The sequence below is a fragment of the Mytilus trossulus genome, chromosome 1 (genome assembly GCF_036588685.1).
Source record: "Mytilus trossulus isolate FHL-02 chromosome 1, PNRI_Mtr1.1.1.hap1, whole genome shotgun sequence".
NCBI lineage: Eukaryota > Metazoa > Mollusca > Bivalvia > Mytilida > Mytilidae > Mytilus > Mytilus trossulus.
The window spans coordinates 30,584,912-30,601,578 of record NC_086373.1 but is presented as its reverse complement, the minus strand read 5'-3'; the positions used below and the strand labels follow the sequence as shown (position 1 = coordinate 30,601,578).

General features: G+C 36.0%; 1 protein-coding gene across 1 annotated transcript in view; it reads right to left on the bottom strand.

Moving 5' to 3' along the window:
• LOC134721285 (polynucleotide 5'-hydroxyl-kinase NOL9-like) overlaps positions 1 to 14,925 on the bottom strand; it is a 65,543-nt gene extending 50,618 nt beyond the window's left edge. The window contains exons 1-5 of the mRNA XM_063584169.1: positions 14,819 to 14,925; positions 13,501 to 14,198; positions 10,153 to 10,670; positions 9,163 to 9,250; positions 5,981 to 6,078 (exon numbers count right to left, since the gene is read on the bottom strand). Coding sequence (XP_063440239.1) covers positions 5,981 to 6,078; positions 9,163 to 9,250; positions 10,153 to 10,670; positions 13,501 to 14,192 — 1,396 coding nt within the window. The 5' untranslated portion in view covers positions 14,193 to 14,198; positions 14,819 to 14,925. The remainder of the gene's footprint in view (positions 1 to 5,980; positions 6,079 to 9,162; positions 9,251 to 10,152; positions 10,671 to 13,500; positions 14,199 to 14,818) is intronic.
• Between the last annotated feature and the right edge of the window lie 1,742 nt (positions 14,926 to 16,667).

Below are 16,667 nucleotides of genomic sequence, written 5' to 3'. Positions count from 1 at the left end.
TGTCTTGTCATTTTCTTACCTAGTACTGGCTCAGAAACACAATGTAGAGAAACACAAGAGTGTGTGTGGAACCGGTAGGGTCGGTTGTTTGTCATGTCATTTTCTTACCTAGTACTGGCTCAGAAACACAATGTAGAGAAACACAAGAGTGTGTGTGGAACCGGTAGGGTCGGTTGTTTGTCATGTCATTTTCTTACCTAGTACTGGCTCAGAAACACAATGTAGAGAAACACAAGAGTGTGTGTGGAACCGGTAGGGTTGGTTGTTTTTCATGTTATTTTCTTACCTAGTACTGGCTCAGAAACACAATGTAGAGAAACACAAGAGTGTGTGTGGAACCGGTAGTGTCGGTTGTTTGTCATGTTATTTTCTTACTTAGTACTGGCTCAGAAACACAATGTAGGGAAACACAAGAGTGTGTGTGGAACCGGTAGTGTCGGTTGTTTGTCATGTCATTTTCTTACCTAGTACTGGCTCAGAAACACAATGTAGGGAAACACAAGAGTGTGTGTGGAACCGGTAGGGTCGGTTGTTTGTCATGTCATTTTCTTACCTAGGACTGGCTCAGAAACACAATGTAGAGAAACACAAGAGTGTGTGTGGAAAGGGGAGGGGTGGTTGTTTGTCATGTCATTTTCTTACCTAGTACTGGCTCAGAAACACAATGTAGGGAAACACAAGAGTGTGTGTGGAACGGGTAGGGTCGGTTGTTTGTCATGTCACTTTCTTACCTAGGACTGGCTCAGAAACACAATGTAGGGAAACACAAGAGTGTGTGAGAAACTGGTAGGGTCGGTTGTTTGTCATGTCATTTTCTTACCTAGTACTGGCTCAGAAACACAATGAAGGAAAACACAAGAGTGTGTGTGGAACCGGTAGGGTCGGTTGTTTGTCATGTCATTTTCTTACCTAGTACTGGCTCATAACACAATGTAGGGAAACACAAGAGTGTGTGAGGAACCGGTAGGGTCGGTTGTTTGTCATGTCATTTTCTTACCTAGTACTGGCTCAAAAACACAATGTAGAGAAACACAAGAGTGTGTGTGGAAAGGGGAGGGGTGGTTGTTTGTCATGTCATTTTCTTACCTAGTACTGGCTCAGAAACACAATGTAGGGAAACACAAGAGTGTGTGTGGAACCAGTAGGGTCGGTTGTTTGTCATGTCATTTTCTTACCTAGTACTGGCTCAGAAACACAATGTAAAGAAACACAAGAGTGTGTGTGGAAACGGTAGGGTCGGTTGTTTGTCATGTCATTTTCTTACCTAGTACTGGCTCAGAAACACAATGTAGAGAAACACAAGAGTGTGTGTGGAACCGGTAGGGTCGGTTGTTTGTCATGTCATTTTCTTACCTAGTACTGGCTCAGAAACACAATGTAGAGAAACACAAGAGTGTGTGTGGAACCGGTAGGGTCGGTTGTTTTTCATGTTATTTTCTTACCTAGTACTGGCTCAGAAACACAATGTAAAGAAACACAAGAGTGTGTGTGGAACTGGTAGTGTCGGTTGTTTGTCATGTAATTTTCTTACCTAGTACTGGCTCAGAAACACAATGTAGGGAAACACAAGAGTGTGTGTGGAACCGGTAGTGTCGGTTGTTTGTCATGTCATTTTCTTACCTAGTACTGGCTCAGAAACACAATGTAGAGAAACACAAGAGTGTGTGTGGAAAGGGGAGGGGTGGTTGTTTGTCATGTCATTTTCTTACCTAGTACTGGCTCAGAAACACAATGTAGGGAAACACAAGAGTGTGTGTGGAACGGGTAGGGTCGGTTGTTTGTCATGTCATTTTCTTACCTAGGACTGGCTCAGAAACACAATGTAGGGAAACACAAGAGTGTGTGAGGAACCAGTAGGGTCGGTTGTTTGTCATGTCATTTTCTTACCTAGTACTGGCTCAGAAACACAATGAAGGAAAACACAAGAGTGTGTGTGGAACCGGTAGGGTCGGTTGTTTGTCATGTCATTTTCTTACCTAGTACTGGCTCAGAAACACAATGTAGAGAAACACAAGAGTGTGTGTGGAAAGGGGAGGGGTGGTTGTTTGTCATGTCATTTTCTTACCTAGTACTGGCTCAGAAACACAATGTAGGGAAACACAAGAGTGTGTGTGGAACCGGTAGGGTAGGTTGTTTGTCATGTCATTTTCTTTCCTAGTACTGGCTCAGAAACACAATGTAGAGAAACACAAGAGTGTGTGTGGAAAGGGGAGGGGTGGTTGTTTTTCATGTTATTTTCTTACCTAGTACTGGCTCAGAAACACAATGTAGAGAAACACAAGAGTGTGTGTGGAACCGGTAGTGTCGGTTGTTTGTCATGTTATTTTCTTACCTAGTACTGGCTCAGAAACACAATGAAGGGAAACACAAGAGTGTGTGTGGAACGGGTAGGGTCGGTTGTTTGTCATGTCATTTTCTTACCTAGTACTGGCTCAGAAACACAATGTAGGGAAACACAAGAGTGTGTGTGGAACCGGTAGGGTCGGTTGTTTGTCATGTCATTTTCTTACCTAGTACTGGCTCAGAAACACAATGTAGGGAAACACAAGAGTGTGTGTGGAACAGGTAGGGTCGGTTGTTTGTCATGTCATTTTCTTACCTAGGACTGGCTCAGAAACACAATGTAGATAGGGAAACACAAGAGTGTGTGAGGAACCGGTAGGGTCGGTTGTTTGTCATGTCATTTTCTTACCTAGTACTGGCTCAGAAACACAATGAAGGAAAACACAAGAGTGTGTGTGGAACCGGTAGGGTCGGTTGTTTGTCATGTCATTTTCTTACCTAGTACTGGCTCAGAAACACAATGTAGGGAAAAACAAGAGTGTGTGAGGAACCGGTAGGGTCGGTTGTTTGTCATGTCATTTTCTTACCTAGTACTGGCTCAGAAACACAATGTAGGGAAACACAAGAGTGTGTGTGGAACCGGTAGGGTCGGTTGTTTGTCATGTCATTTTCTTACCTAGTACTGGCTCAGAAACACAATGTAGAGAAACACAAGAGTGTGTGTGGAACCGGTAGGGTCGGTTGTTTGTCATGTCATTTTCTTACCTAGTACTGGCTCAGAAACACAATGTAGAGAAACACAAGAGTGTGTGTGGAACCGGTAGGTTCGGTTGTTTGTCATGTCATTTTCTTACCTAGTACTGGCTCAGAAACACAATGTAGAGAAACACAAGAGTGTGTGTGGAACCGGTAGGGTCGGTTGTTTTTCATGTTATTTTCTTACCTAGTACTGGCTCAGAAACACAATGTAGAGAAACACAAGAGTGTGTGTGGAACCGGTAGTGTTGGTTGTTTGTCATGTTATTTTTTTACCTAGTACTGGCTCAGAAACACAATGTAGGGAAACACAAGAGTGTGTGTGGAACAGGGAGGGGTGGTTGTTTGTCATGTCATTTTCTTACCTAGTACTGGCTCAGAAACACAATGTAGGGAAACACAAGAGTGTGTGTGGAACCGGTAGTGTCCGTTGTTTGTCATGTCATTTTCTTACCTAGTACTGGCTCAGAAACACAATGTAGAGAAACACAAGAGTGTGTGAGGAACCGGTAGGGTCGGTTGTTTGTCATGTCATTTTCTTCCTAGTACTGGCTCAGAAACACAATGTAGAGAAACACAAGAGTGTGTGTGGAAAGGGGAGGGGTGGTTGTTTGTCATGTTATTTTCTTACCTAGTACTGGCTCAGAAACACAATGTAGAGAAACACAAGAGTGTGTGTGGAACCGGTAGGGTCGGTTGTTTTTCATGTTATTTTCTTACCTAGTACTGGCTCAGAAACACAATGTAGAGAAACACAAGAGTGTGTGTGGAACCGGTAGTGTCGGTTGTTTGTCATGTCATTTTCTTACCTAGTACTGGCTCAGAAACACAATGAAGGGAAACACAAGAGTGTGTGTGGAACAGGGAGGGGTGGTTGTTTGTCATGTCATTTTCTTACCTAGTACTGGCTCAGAAACACAATGTAGGGAAACACAAGAGTGTGTGTGGAACCGGTAGTGTCGGTTGTTTGTCATGTCATTTTCTTACCTAGTACTGGCTCAGAAACACAATGTAGGGAAACACAAGAGTGTGTGTGGAACGGGTAGGGTCGGTTGTTTGTCATGTCATTTTCTTACCTAGGACTGGCTCAGAAACACAATGTAGGGAAACACAAGAGTGTGTGAGGAACCGGTAGGGTCGGTTGTTTGTCATGTCATTTTCTTACCTAGTACTGGCTCAGACACACAATGAAGGAAAACACAAGAGTGTATGTGGAACCGGTAGTGTCGGTTGTTTGTCATGTCATTTTCTTACCTAGTACTGGCTCAGAAACACAATGTAGGGAAAAACAAGAGTGTGTGAGGAACCGGTAGGGTCGGTTGTTTGTCATGTCATTTTCTTACCTAGTACTGGCTCAGAAACACAATGTAGAGAAACACAAGAGTGTGTGTGGAAAGGGGAGGGGTGGTTGTTTGTCATGTCATTTTCTTACCTAGTACTGGCTCAGAAACACAATGTAGAGAAACACAAGAGTGTGTGTGGAACCGGTAGGGTCGGTTGTTTGTCATGTCATTTTCTTACCTAGTACTGGCTCAGAAACACAATGTAGAGAAACACAAGAGTGTGTGTGGAACCGGTAGGTTCGGTTGTTTGTCATGTCATTTTCTTACCTAGTACTGGCTCAGAAACACAATGTAGAGAAACACAAGAGTGTGTGTGGAACCGGTAGGGTCGGTTGTTTTTCATGTTATTTTCTTACCTAGTACTGGCTCAGAAACACAATGTAGAGAAACACAAGAGTGTGTGTGGAACCGGTAGTGTTGGTTGTTTGTCATGTTATTTTCTTACCTAGTACTGGCTCAGAAACACAATGTAGGGAAACAGAAGAGTGTGTGTGGAACAGGGAGGGGTGGTTGTTTGTCATGTCATTTTCTTACCTAGTACTGGCTCAGAAACACAATGTAGGGAAACACAAGAGTGTGTGTGGAACCGGTAGTGTCGGTTGTTTGTCATGTCATTTTCTTACCTAGTACTGGCTCAGAAACACAATGTAGAGAAACACAAGAGTGTGTGAGGAACCGGTAGGGTCGGTTGTTTGTCATGTCATTTTCTTCCTAGTACTGGCTCAGAAACACAATGTAGAGAAACACAAGAGTGTGTGTGGAAAGGGGAGGGGTGGTTGTTTGTCATGTTATTTTCTTACCTAGTACTGGCTCAGAAACACAATGTAGGTAAACACAAGAGTGTGTGTGGAACCGGTAGTGTCGGTTGTTTGTCATGTCATTTTCTTACCTAGTACTGGCTCAGAAACACAATGTAGGGAAACACAAGAGTGTGTGTGGAACCGGTAGTGTCGGTTGTTTGTCATGTCATTTTCTTACCTAGTACTGGCTCAGAAACACAATGTAGAGAAACACAAGAGTGTGTGAGGAACCGGTAGGGTCGGTTGTTTGTCATGTCATTTTCTTCCTAGTACTGGCTCAGAAACACAATGTAGAGAAACACAAGAGTGTGTGTGGAAAGGGGAGGGGTGGTTGTTTGTCATGTTATTTTCTTACCTAGTACTGGCTCAGAAACACAATGTAGGGAAACACAAGAGTGTATGTGGAACAGGGAGGGGTGGTTGTTTGTCATGTCATTTTCTTACCTAGTACTGGCTCAGAAACACAATGTAGGGAAACACAAGAGTGTGTGTGGAACGGGGAGGGTGGTTGTTTGTCATGTTATTTTCTTACCTAGTACTGGCTCAGAAACACAATGTAGGGAAACACAAGAGTGTATGTGGAACAGGGAGGGGTGGTTGTTTGTCATGTCATTTTCTTACCTAGTACTGGCTCAGAAACACAATGTAGGGAAACACAAGAGTGTGTGTGGAACGGGGAGGGTGGTTGTTTGTCATGTCATTTTCTTACCTAGTACTGGCTCAGAAACACAATGAAGGGAAACACAAGAGTGTGTGTGGAACGGGTAGGGTCGGTTGTTTGTCATGTTATTTTCTTACCTAGTACTGGCTCAGAAACACAATGTAGGGAAACACAGCCAGGTGGTGTAAACTCTGTCTGTCCAACATCACATTCAAGAAAATAAACTTTATCAACTCTAAAATGAAATAAAAGTACAGCTACAGAAATATTGTATCCCTAAATATAAGGGTTATGATGGTAGATTTTGGTAAGTTTTTTTTTCCATTAATTTAATTGTATAGATTTGAAACATTATCATCCTGACTCATGGCATACTGGTATACACACTATTATTTTGTTACAAACTGTAGATGCTGATTTTCAACCTCTAGAAGTCACTTGTTATTTTGTGTGTTGTTGGGTTACTGGCTCATTGACGTATACCTCACATTTCTAAATATTCATAATCTTATATGTAAATTATAATATGAATACAAAATGTTTAGAATTGTGACAAATTTTTGATATCCCTTCTTTATTTATAGAAATGTTTCCAATTGGCAATTAGCTAATATATGTAGTTTTTACAATGGAATTCCTCATCAAGCAGTAAATGTCATAGGCTATTTTCCCTACTTTTAGAATATTATTGATCTAAAATATCCTTTCAAATAAGCTATTATCACATGATTATTCAGATCACATTGTAAACCCCTGTTTCACCAAATTGATTGAACATTTTATTCTTTCCAAAATGCATGTTTTTTTTACGTGCTATGTATTCTATTACAAAATTTGTGGATTTGTTAGCTTAGACTGATCTGTTGAAGATTATAGATTTAAATGCACTAAGCTAAATGTTATATGCCTGAAATCTAAGGAATAACTGTATTTTGTAACATAATACGGCATTTTTCCTTTGAAGTTTTTACATGATAATCTGCTTTATATTGCATTTTTTTTTTTAAACCGTGGTTTTATATAACGATTGATATGTTATTCCATTAAAAAGAATCATGATGTACTTTGTCCTTGCAACTTCATGTAGATAGGCGGAGCTTGGACTGTGGTTTAATCCCATAATTTTTATGTTAAACCATGATTTAAACTCCACCACTTTGTTACGTCTCCATGTGATTGACAGTTTAGTAAATGCACAAGGACAAGAATTTCGTTTGTTTTTCAAATAGGATTTCTACTTTCCGTCACTGACTTTATAATTTCAACAAAAATTTAAGACACACCCCTTACGACTGTTATATTACTTCCACCATCCGACTGTATTCCCAACTGGATCGGTTTTCTCGTGTGCGCCAGCTAAGCAGTGGGCTAGAACAACACTCCCACCGTTTTTTTATTGGATTAAACGAACTCATCCTGCGGATTTGTTGTTTAAATATGTCAACTCGTAAATAGTGTGGTATATATGTAACACTCAGAAACGTGTCCACATCGACGTCACTGAACTGCAAAACATGTCTAGTTGAAAAAGGTCGTCAAAGCGTGTCATTTGTATTACTTAAACGCCTAAACGTGTCCATTTTTTAATAAACACCCAAACGTGCCAAATCCGTCAAACGTGCCCAATCCCCCAAATTTGTCCTATAATATAAAGGGAACTAAAAGATTGTTACACTGATTTCCGTAAAAATAAAACTGTCCTTTTCCGCCCCCAAAAAAATAGAATTTAATTCCGAGTTACGATTAGTGTAGATACCTAAAAACCGTAAAGTGTAAATTCTTATAACTGTACACAATTCATTCAGGCCTAATCCCAAATTCCCGGAATAATTAAGGTACAATCAAAGAGTTCCGGCAAATATTCTTCTGCATCTCATTATATAACTTATCCAAAGTATGTTGTCGTCCTGTCCATGCATGAAATATTTGCCACTGGACGTAATGTCTCTTGTTTGCGTGTATTTAAGTGATGCTCGAAACTAAAAGTTCATAATAAAAAACCTTACTATCAGTTTATAATTTTTAGAGATTTTTTTCCATTTTTTGAGAGAATCAAATAGTTTCTTAGTGAAGTTTTTAAAAAAATCGGTCTCTGTAGATTTTAAAGTTTAACTAAGGTTTATCCCGAATAATCGTAAACAAATTTAGGCCCAATCCTAAATCCCCGGTATGATCATAAAACTTATGTATAGTATTTATTGTTAATATGATATCGTTCAAATAATGCATGAAATATTTTGCACTGGACTTATGACTCTTGTTTGTATGTCTTCACTTTAGTAGTGATGCTGGAAATCTAAAATTTATTAAAATACCTGATAACCAGTTTATGATTTGAATATCTTTTAAAATATCAGAACTGTTGAAAAAAAGGATGTCAATTCTTTTAAAATCATACCGTGCAGTATTCGCGGATTACAGCTGATTTCCTTATGCTTGCAAAGTAAAACTTTGTTTGGCTTGCTTGCTTTGTTTGTGTAATTATTAATACAAGCTTTGTAAATAAGACTGACATCTTTAAACAATATGTATAGGCATAGTTTAACCTGAATATATTATATTTGAATTTAATTTGGTATTATCCTATGGTAAACGCTTAATACAACTGAACAAGAATTGTTTGTACATGTGTGTGCGCTCTAAACGAGCATGATACTTGCAACTGGAATATAAGCAATTTCAGTCAAAAGTCGCTTTATATGTTACAGATTAAATTTGCAATAACAACCGGCATTGAACCAGCTAATACTAATAAATGATCATTTCATCAACTGTGTCCCCCATTATAGAATTGCCGTTAACGTTATTGATTTTATTTATGTATTAATTAGCGCTAAAAGACGTGAGACGTCCTGGCGTTAAATAATGGACATGTTTTGGCGAATAACAATTATCGGACACGTTTGGGGAAAATTGGATATTACGGACACGTTTAGGGAGAATAGACACGTTTGGGGGAATCGGACACGTTTGGGGGACAGGACACGTTTGGGAGTGTTACATATATAATACTTATTCTTGTCAACATCAATCAAAAATTTCACTAACAACTTTTTATACTTATAAATTTACAGTATCTGTAAAATCTAAGATTGATGTCAGCAAGAATAAGGATATATGATTGTTATATAAATTCTACCACAATTACTGAATCATACCATTTGAAGGATATTTCAGTTAAAGGATACATGTATGTCATTCACCCATTTATCAAAGCATATTAATTATTTTACCACTTCAAAATTAAAATTATCCTGATCAATGTCAATTGAATTGCATTGATGAATTATTTATTTCGATACTTATCTTTATCACTTACTTATCAAGTAGTGAGTTTATTAAATATCTATTGAGTGTTGATTTCCCAGAATTCTTTCCTCCAATTATTGTAATGACTGGTGATGCTCCTACAATGGTTAAATGTATTATACAACTGATTCCAAGAATATAGAGTCAAAATAAAATAACAATCACGTCAATGAATAAGTAGGTGATACACTTCAATTTGATACACAAAATAAATGCTTAAGTATAATCCTTGCTACAAGGGTTAGGTATTCTGTTTCACTTATAAATTGGTATGAAGACTTTTTCAAGATCCTCTGCTTTTGTCATAATGATACACACCTTCAAAATTTTGGGGTAAAACTCCATAGGTTGACCTAATTATTATCAAAACAGAATGTAGTGAAGTTTTGTCTAATCTTTGTAATCAATGAGTGGCCACAGGATCTGTATTTCATCATTTTCTGTACCAAACGTAAATTTCTGATTTTCTTCATAAATTAACATAATAAAATCTTCTCCTTTTTTTTCTTTTCATATAAAAAAAAACATATGTGCCATTTTTTTCATTCTCTGATATCTAGTAACCTTTCATACAAATCTTTCATTTAAATTGTACTTTGATACAGTACTATGCCTACTGATGGCCTATGTTCATTTACTTCATTATCAAGTGGGTCTCATTGGGGTCTAAGCGTGACGCGGGATTGCCGATTGTTTTGTAAGCCTGACACTTGAAAGTCTAATAATTGTGTCATGAAGCAGGAAATTAGGTTTTGTGGGACCTGTGAAATGACAAAAAAAAACAGTAAGCGGGATCCAGGATCGGAACCCCCCAATGAGACCCCCTATCACAGATCACTACTCACTAATCTGATTTCTCCCTGAATCTCAAAATATTGACCAATAATGTTACTCTATTTGATATATATCTGTTGTTTTAAAAGATTTTGTTAGCCAATCACAATATTTCTAAAATGCATTGGATTCTAAAATGGTAAAAAAATTAATACATATACATTACCACTTTTATTTCTTATAAGTCTGCATGCTTTATCCTTTAACATCAAGTATTGACTAGGGAATGTCAGTTTTGGTCTATCATCAAGCACAGTTAAGCCTACTCTTAACAAAGATTGTTTCCATCTAGGTAAAGTATTCACATCTTCTTTTCTGTTGAAAATTTCTTGAAATGGTGGATACTGAGGAATGATCTCCATTGACCTTGAGTTCAACTTGTCTATTTTGATAATGGCTGACATAGTTTCAGAAATGGTTTCTCTCTGTTTCAAACCAATTTTCATTTCCGCTAAAATCTTTTTGGCCAGTTCTTGGTCCTGCTCTATTGCTTCATTCTTAATTGTTAAAAAGCTATTTGAATCTGGCGAGTAAAAGTTATAATGTTTTGATGCTTTAAGATGGCTTCCAAACACAGAAACACACCCATACAATGGTTGCAGACGACAATTTCCTTGGAAACAAACCTCAACATCTTTTTCCATTGCAAATAACAGTCCATCTTGCAAGTCTATGATTTTAACCCTAAAACATTCTAAGTTTGATAAATAAGTTGGAAATAGATATTAAACAGTCAAAAGCATCACTACCTAAACATTTTATTTCAGATATGTATATGGCTAAAACTTTACAGAATTTTTACTAAATGCGTACTAAAGGTATACACACTGCAATATATGAAGAATCTGACATAAACTGATCTAATATTTATGTCAATAACCCTTATCTGTTGTAGATAATGCATATTTTAAGGTTTTTCTTGTCGTAGAACACACACCGAGGGGTGTCAGGATTGATCAAATGAAAGACTGACCGTAGGGAGGTCTTTCTTTGAGCAATCCTGACAACCCGAGGTGTGTTCTACGACAAGAAAAAACTTAAAATATATGCATTATCTGACTTATATACCGTCAAAAAAATATTATTTTTTATAAAGATTTGCAAAATTTAGTATCCTATTTAACCGACACAACAACAGTGGGATATTCCTTTTTATACTGCACTCGTTCTATTTGAGCAGTCAAAATGCGTTGACTGTATATTTCTTTGTCATATACAGTCACTGACCCGATATCACTTTTTCTCATGAATATTTAAATAGAAATTGCCGAAATTGTAATTAATTATTCATGCGACCTATTCAACCTGTTCTTGTTTCAAATGTATTCAACGACTCAAACTTATTTCTTTTACAATTTTTAGAAAAAAAATCATTTCACTTAAATATTATGTTTTATGCTTATTGTTGATATTTTAGTTCATTCTCAAATAATTCTTTCACCATCGATTAAGGGTTTCATCAAAGTCTAACTATACAAATCCTTGGTTTCATCAGGAAATGTATATTTCATTGTGTTGTATATTTCTCCGCCTGCATGATATGGGGCCTTTCTATAAAAGGGGGAGTTTCCCAATATTTAAATCAAATAATAAACTTAACACATTAAACAACAATTGAAAATGTTTTGTTTAGATTGCAGTATAAAGACAATAAAAGTGCATTGACTTGACATATCAACGATATAAGGATTCGGCACGAAACGGGGAAAATGCCTCGCTTTCCTCGTTTCTAAGCCTCATCCTTATATTGTTGATATGTCAAGTCAATGCACTATTATTGTCTATCTAATGCGTTCAGGTTTTAATACACCCTACAGCTCAGTTAGAATGTGAAATAAAACTCACTAATTAATCTAGATGTAAACCTTTTAAAAAATATTATCCATACACAATAAAAAAATATTACTGTAACTGCATGAAGTAAGACACAAATGTATTGTTACCATCCGATAACGGTGTATGACAAATACAAGACACATTGTAAGTAATTTATTGTACCACTTAGTTAAAGGGGGAGGGGTATGTTTTTTTTTTATTTGTAATGTAATTTCTATCGCGGAAAAGTTGTTTTTTTTTAACAATTTTAATTGAATCGAATGAACAATTCAGAAAGATTGTCATTTGAATAGCAATACATTTTATCAACAGATAATCAGGATATAATTATTTACCCTCCGCACCCGACCCTTTTCTGAGTTACGTTTATATTATTCAATAGAATATAAGATTATCTTATTAGTTGATCATTTGATAGAGTAAAAGTATACAGAAATTTAAAACAGTTTTAAGAAGTGACACAAAGACGAATATAAATACATGTAGGTCACAGTATGATTTCATGTTCAGCGTTTATCGTCCTGAACATGCATGAAATATTTGCCACTGGACGTTAAGCAAGCAACCAACAATCAACCAACCTTTTCAGTGTGACTCAATAAGATTTTCAAAATCTAACACACGAATATGTTAAGTCTGGCTTTTTATTTATGAAAGTCAATATTAAAATTTATCTCACATATATACGATAGTGTTTCTTTATTGTAGCGATAAATTAACAAAGCTTCATGTTATTTGTTTATAAAATTAAAATGCGGGCAATGAAGGTTTCTTTTACATCTATCATCGATTGAACTTTAAAATATAAATTTCTAAATCAGTAACAAAAAACTATCAGACAAATAAAATTTTGAAGTAAATTATAGATTGCATTTTTATCAAAGGTCTCACACAGGTCATTATTTTATGCCTTTGAGCATATTTCATTGAAACATGGTATCGTCCGGGTTGATTCTGAAAAAGAATGACCTGTCGTTCTGAAAGAAAATAACTCCATATAGGTATATAAATACTATTAAACAAGAAGACCTCATTTTGTGTGTCCCTTCTCTTCCTTCCACAATAAACTAATCATTATGCATCTGTGTTCTATAGGTACCATGCATACATGTAGTTGCATTTGTAATCCTCGCTTATAAATATTCCATTTTGGTTATTTTGTGAGAAAAACGAAAAATAAAGGCGTCTGGATATTGTTACCGTTATTGGACGGACTTTTAAGACAGACAGGACTGTTTGAAATTAGGGAGCTATTGTTTGAATTTAATGGGGTTGAGTTACTTGAGAAAAAAACCAGGATTAAAAAAAAGTCAGGCTAAAATGATAAAAAAAAAAAGGCAGGACCATATAGAGTGAAAAATAAATAGGCAGAACTGAGATTACAACATAAACAATAGGATGACAATACATTTGTATTTTTCATCCTACATTTGTACCCCCCACCTCAGGCTACAGAATAAAATTTTACCATTTCTGCCTACCTGAAATCTATTAAGCATACTGACCCAGTGAATTGTTTAGCTCTTGAAAAAAAATGTGTTATTCAGAAAAGAATCAGCTATTGAAAAATATACATGTACAAATTTTATCTATGCAATATTTTATGGGCTGTTTAACTGTATTTAGCCCCATTAAAAACCAATTTGCTTTAAATAACATTTAATTATAAAACAGATACCCTTTCAGTGTATCCTCTACTGTGGTCTGTTCCTCAGCTTCATCTCTGCCCACACTTATACTGTCCGACTTCCTTCTTTTATTCCTGTGTCTCTTGGATTTAGTATTTTTTGTACCTTCCGAGTCTTCTGCTGTGGACGTCTTTTCTGGACTTGAAGCATCACCAACTTCTTCAATAGTTTGATCCTCATCTGTCAAATAATTTGAATTTGTGGAGCATTTTCTCTTCCTTTCTGTCTGGTGGCCACCACCTTTTCTTTTTTCCCTACCAGTTATTTTTTCAGGGGATGGGGGAGTAGTTTTCTTTTGCCTTTCGCTTATTTTCTGGTATTTCTTTTTACTTTGTGCCCAAAAATTTGTAGAAATCATGTCACCGTCCTGACTCTGCTTCCTTTTATAACTGTGTTCAGTTACCTGACCAGATGTACTTGCATTGTCATAATTTTCAGTAATTTCTGTCTTATCTGAGAATTTTCCTTGCACTGGGTCTAAAATTTCCTCTTTTAAAGTTTCATCTTCTCTGTCTGACTTTTTCTCTCCCATTTGCTTTGAATGAACACCTGTAACATTTTTGACTACAGCAGTTTTAGTTTTAGTTTTAGTTTTAGTTTTGCCTGCTTTTTTCAAAGGCTCAGGATCCTCTTGGTGCTTCTTTGTCTTTTCTTTGTTCTTTGCTTTTTGTTTCTTCTTCATGGTTAACTATAATATAAAGTGATAAAACTAGCATGACTAACTAGATGTTAATTCATTCCTTGGTTTTTTACCTATAAAATATATGACAGGAAATTATTTTACCACTACCTACTAATAATATTGTAACTTAAGTTTGGTCTTATCATTATCAAAGTCGGTGATAATATGAGTATTTTATATCATTAAAATATCTAATTTAAGGATTGTTAATTTTAGTTCTTCAATAATTCCTCTGGAATTTGAATAAAAATGTGTATGTGTAGGGTGCGAACAGACCTCAGGGGGGAAACATGAGAGGTGCAAACATGTAGGGTGCTAAAGTGTATTTGGGTGTAAACAGACCTGATACCGTACCATCAATGAAATTTCACAAGATGTAGCAGCTTTTCCTTTGTTTTCTACTACATAGTGGCATCAATTGCTTAGGTGAAATCAAAGCGTTGACTTGCACAACCTGTTGAAAATAACTTTTTTTCAAAAATATCAATAAGCTGACAAAATGATGATGTGGTGCATACTGCCTGGCTTAATGCTTCTGACTTCTCCTTTTTTACTGAATGGTGGCTTGAAAAGAAACATGCAAAATAAAAAGTTTGATTGGTGGAAATGCAGAATGGTGGACTTACATTAAAAGGTAAAACCTGTTCAAAATATCTTTATAAAACGTCAATAAAATGAAGGTAATCAAACACATGCGGTTCAGTCTACTTTCACTTTCTACTTTCGCTTTTGGTATTTATCAATGTCACCATCACGTTTGAAATAACGCGTACTTTATCCAACCGATTCAAGCTTATTTTTGATAAGTTTATCAATAGATTACCTCCCTTGCTGAAAGCCGATAAAAATATCAAAGTGCTTAGAAAGCAAATGAGTAGTCCTAGATCATATTAATGTATTTGAATATTAATTCTTATATATAGGTAGCCATTTTAGGTAACCATTTTATTTATACAGTATAGACTTTCACAAACGACTCAACTCTCACTCATTATTATTATGATATTAATATTATTATTATATAGATTTCAACAGTAAAAGTTTGTGCAGAAATTATCTGTCAATATTTTAAAAAAAATCATATTAATGATGAACATTTTGGAATGGGAAGAAGTTTAATCCTACATAATGGAATAGTCTTAATATTATATAGCTTTCAACAGTAAAAGTTTGTGCAGAATCTGTCAATATTTAAAAAAAAAATCATATTAATGATGAACATTGGAATGGGAAGAAGTTTAATCCTACATAACATTTTAATATTAATGCAGCAGTATATAAATGTATGCGACAAGTATTTAAAATATTGTGGAAACCATCGTACAACATGTATAGCAGTACAGAAAAATTATTCGTTCTATTTATGCGCACAGCCATGACAGCTCACAGTTAAAATAAGTAATTTAATATAAAGTAAATTATGAGGCGGCTAAAGAAGTTTTCCACTTAATGATTGCCGCAATAATCCAGGTAGGTAGAATTATGATTATTTGGAACTTGTCTGTCACGGAATAGAAGTTCCTTCATAATATAATTTCCAAATGGAAAAAATATTCTAGAATATTTGTTCCATCAGGTACAGGTATTATGACATTGTGTATAATAAAGTTTCCACTGGAACTTCTGTTAGGTGGAACAAATATAAGACTGAGACTACTATAACACACTTATAGCTGCGGTATTTTAGCTCTTAGGTCCTTATGTTATTTATTGACTATAAATAGTAAAAAAATAACATAAGGACCTAAGAGCTACAAAAACGCAGCTTACACACTCAGCACAATCAGAAAAATGCACAGGCACTTGTATTCCGAGATTACTCTGACGTCCAACGGCTGTTTTGCAAGACAAGCTGGGGCCGTTGGACGTCAGAGTAATCTCGGAATAACATGAATAAGGCACTTGTCTCAGAAAAAAATAATTCCTATATACCTAAAATATTAGTTATTACACAAGGTACTTAACTTGCATTTTAGGGAAATGTCAGGTGGTGACCAAATTCTGTTATATATGCTAATTTCTTGGCTATCAACCCACTAAAACTTGATATGTCCTAAATCTAAATTGATTTATCTTCACAATGGTGTATAACACAGCTACTTTTGTTGTCTGAATCATCGGTAGCAATCCTACCCAAGTATGTCAATTGTAATTATTTCGTCAACTGATGCAAAATTGGAAATAAGCATCTCGCAGTAAAGGTATCTTCATCAATTTCTTTATATATCTTGGTTTCCAATTGATCAAATTTTATAGGAAAGTCTAAATGATTCTCTGAGTTATCTGATCTTATTTCATTTCATACGTTAAGTCAAGAAAAAGTCTGAATGACATTGACATAATGGGAAAATTTGTGTCTAAAATAGGAAACTTGTAACATAATTAGACATACCACAAATCATGCAAATATAACACAATGATCAAACTTTGACTTTGGAATCAATCTGCAGAGATATCTCTTCACCATGTTTTCAC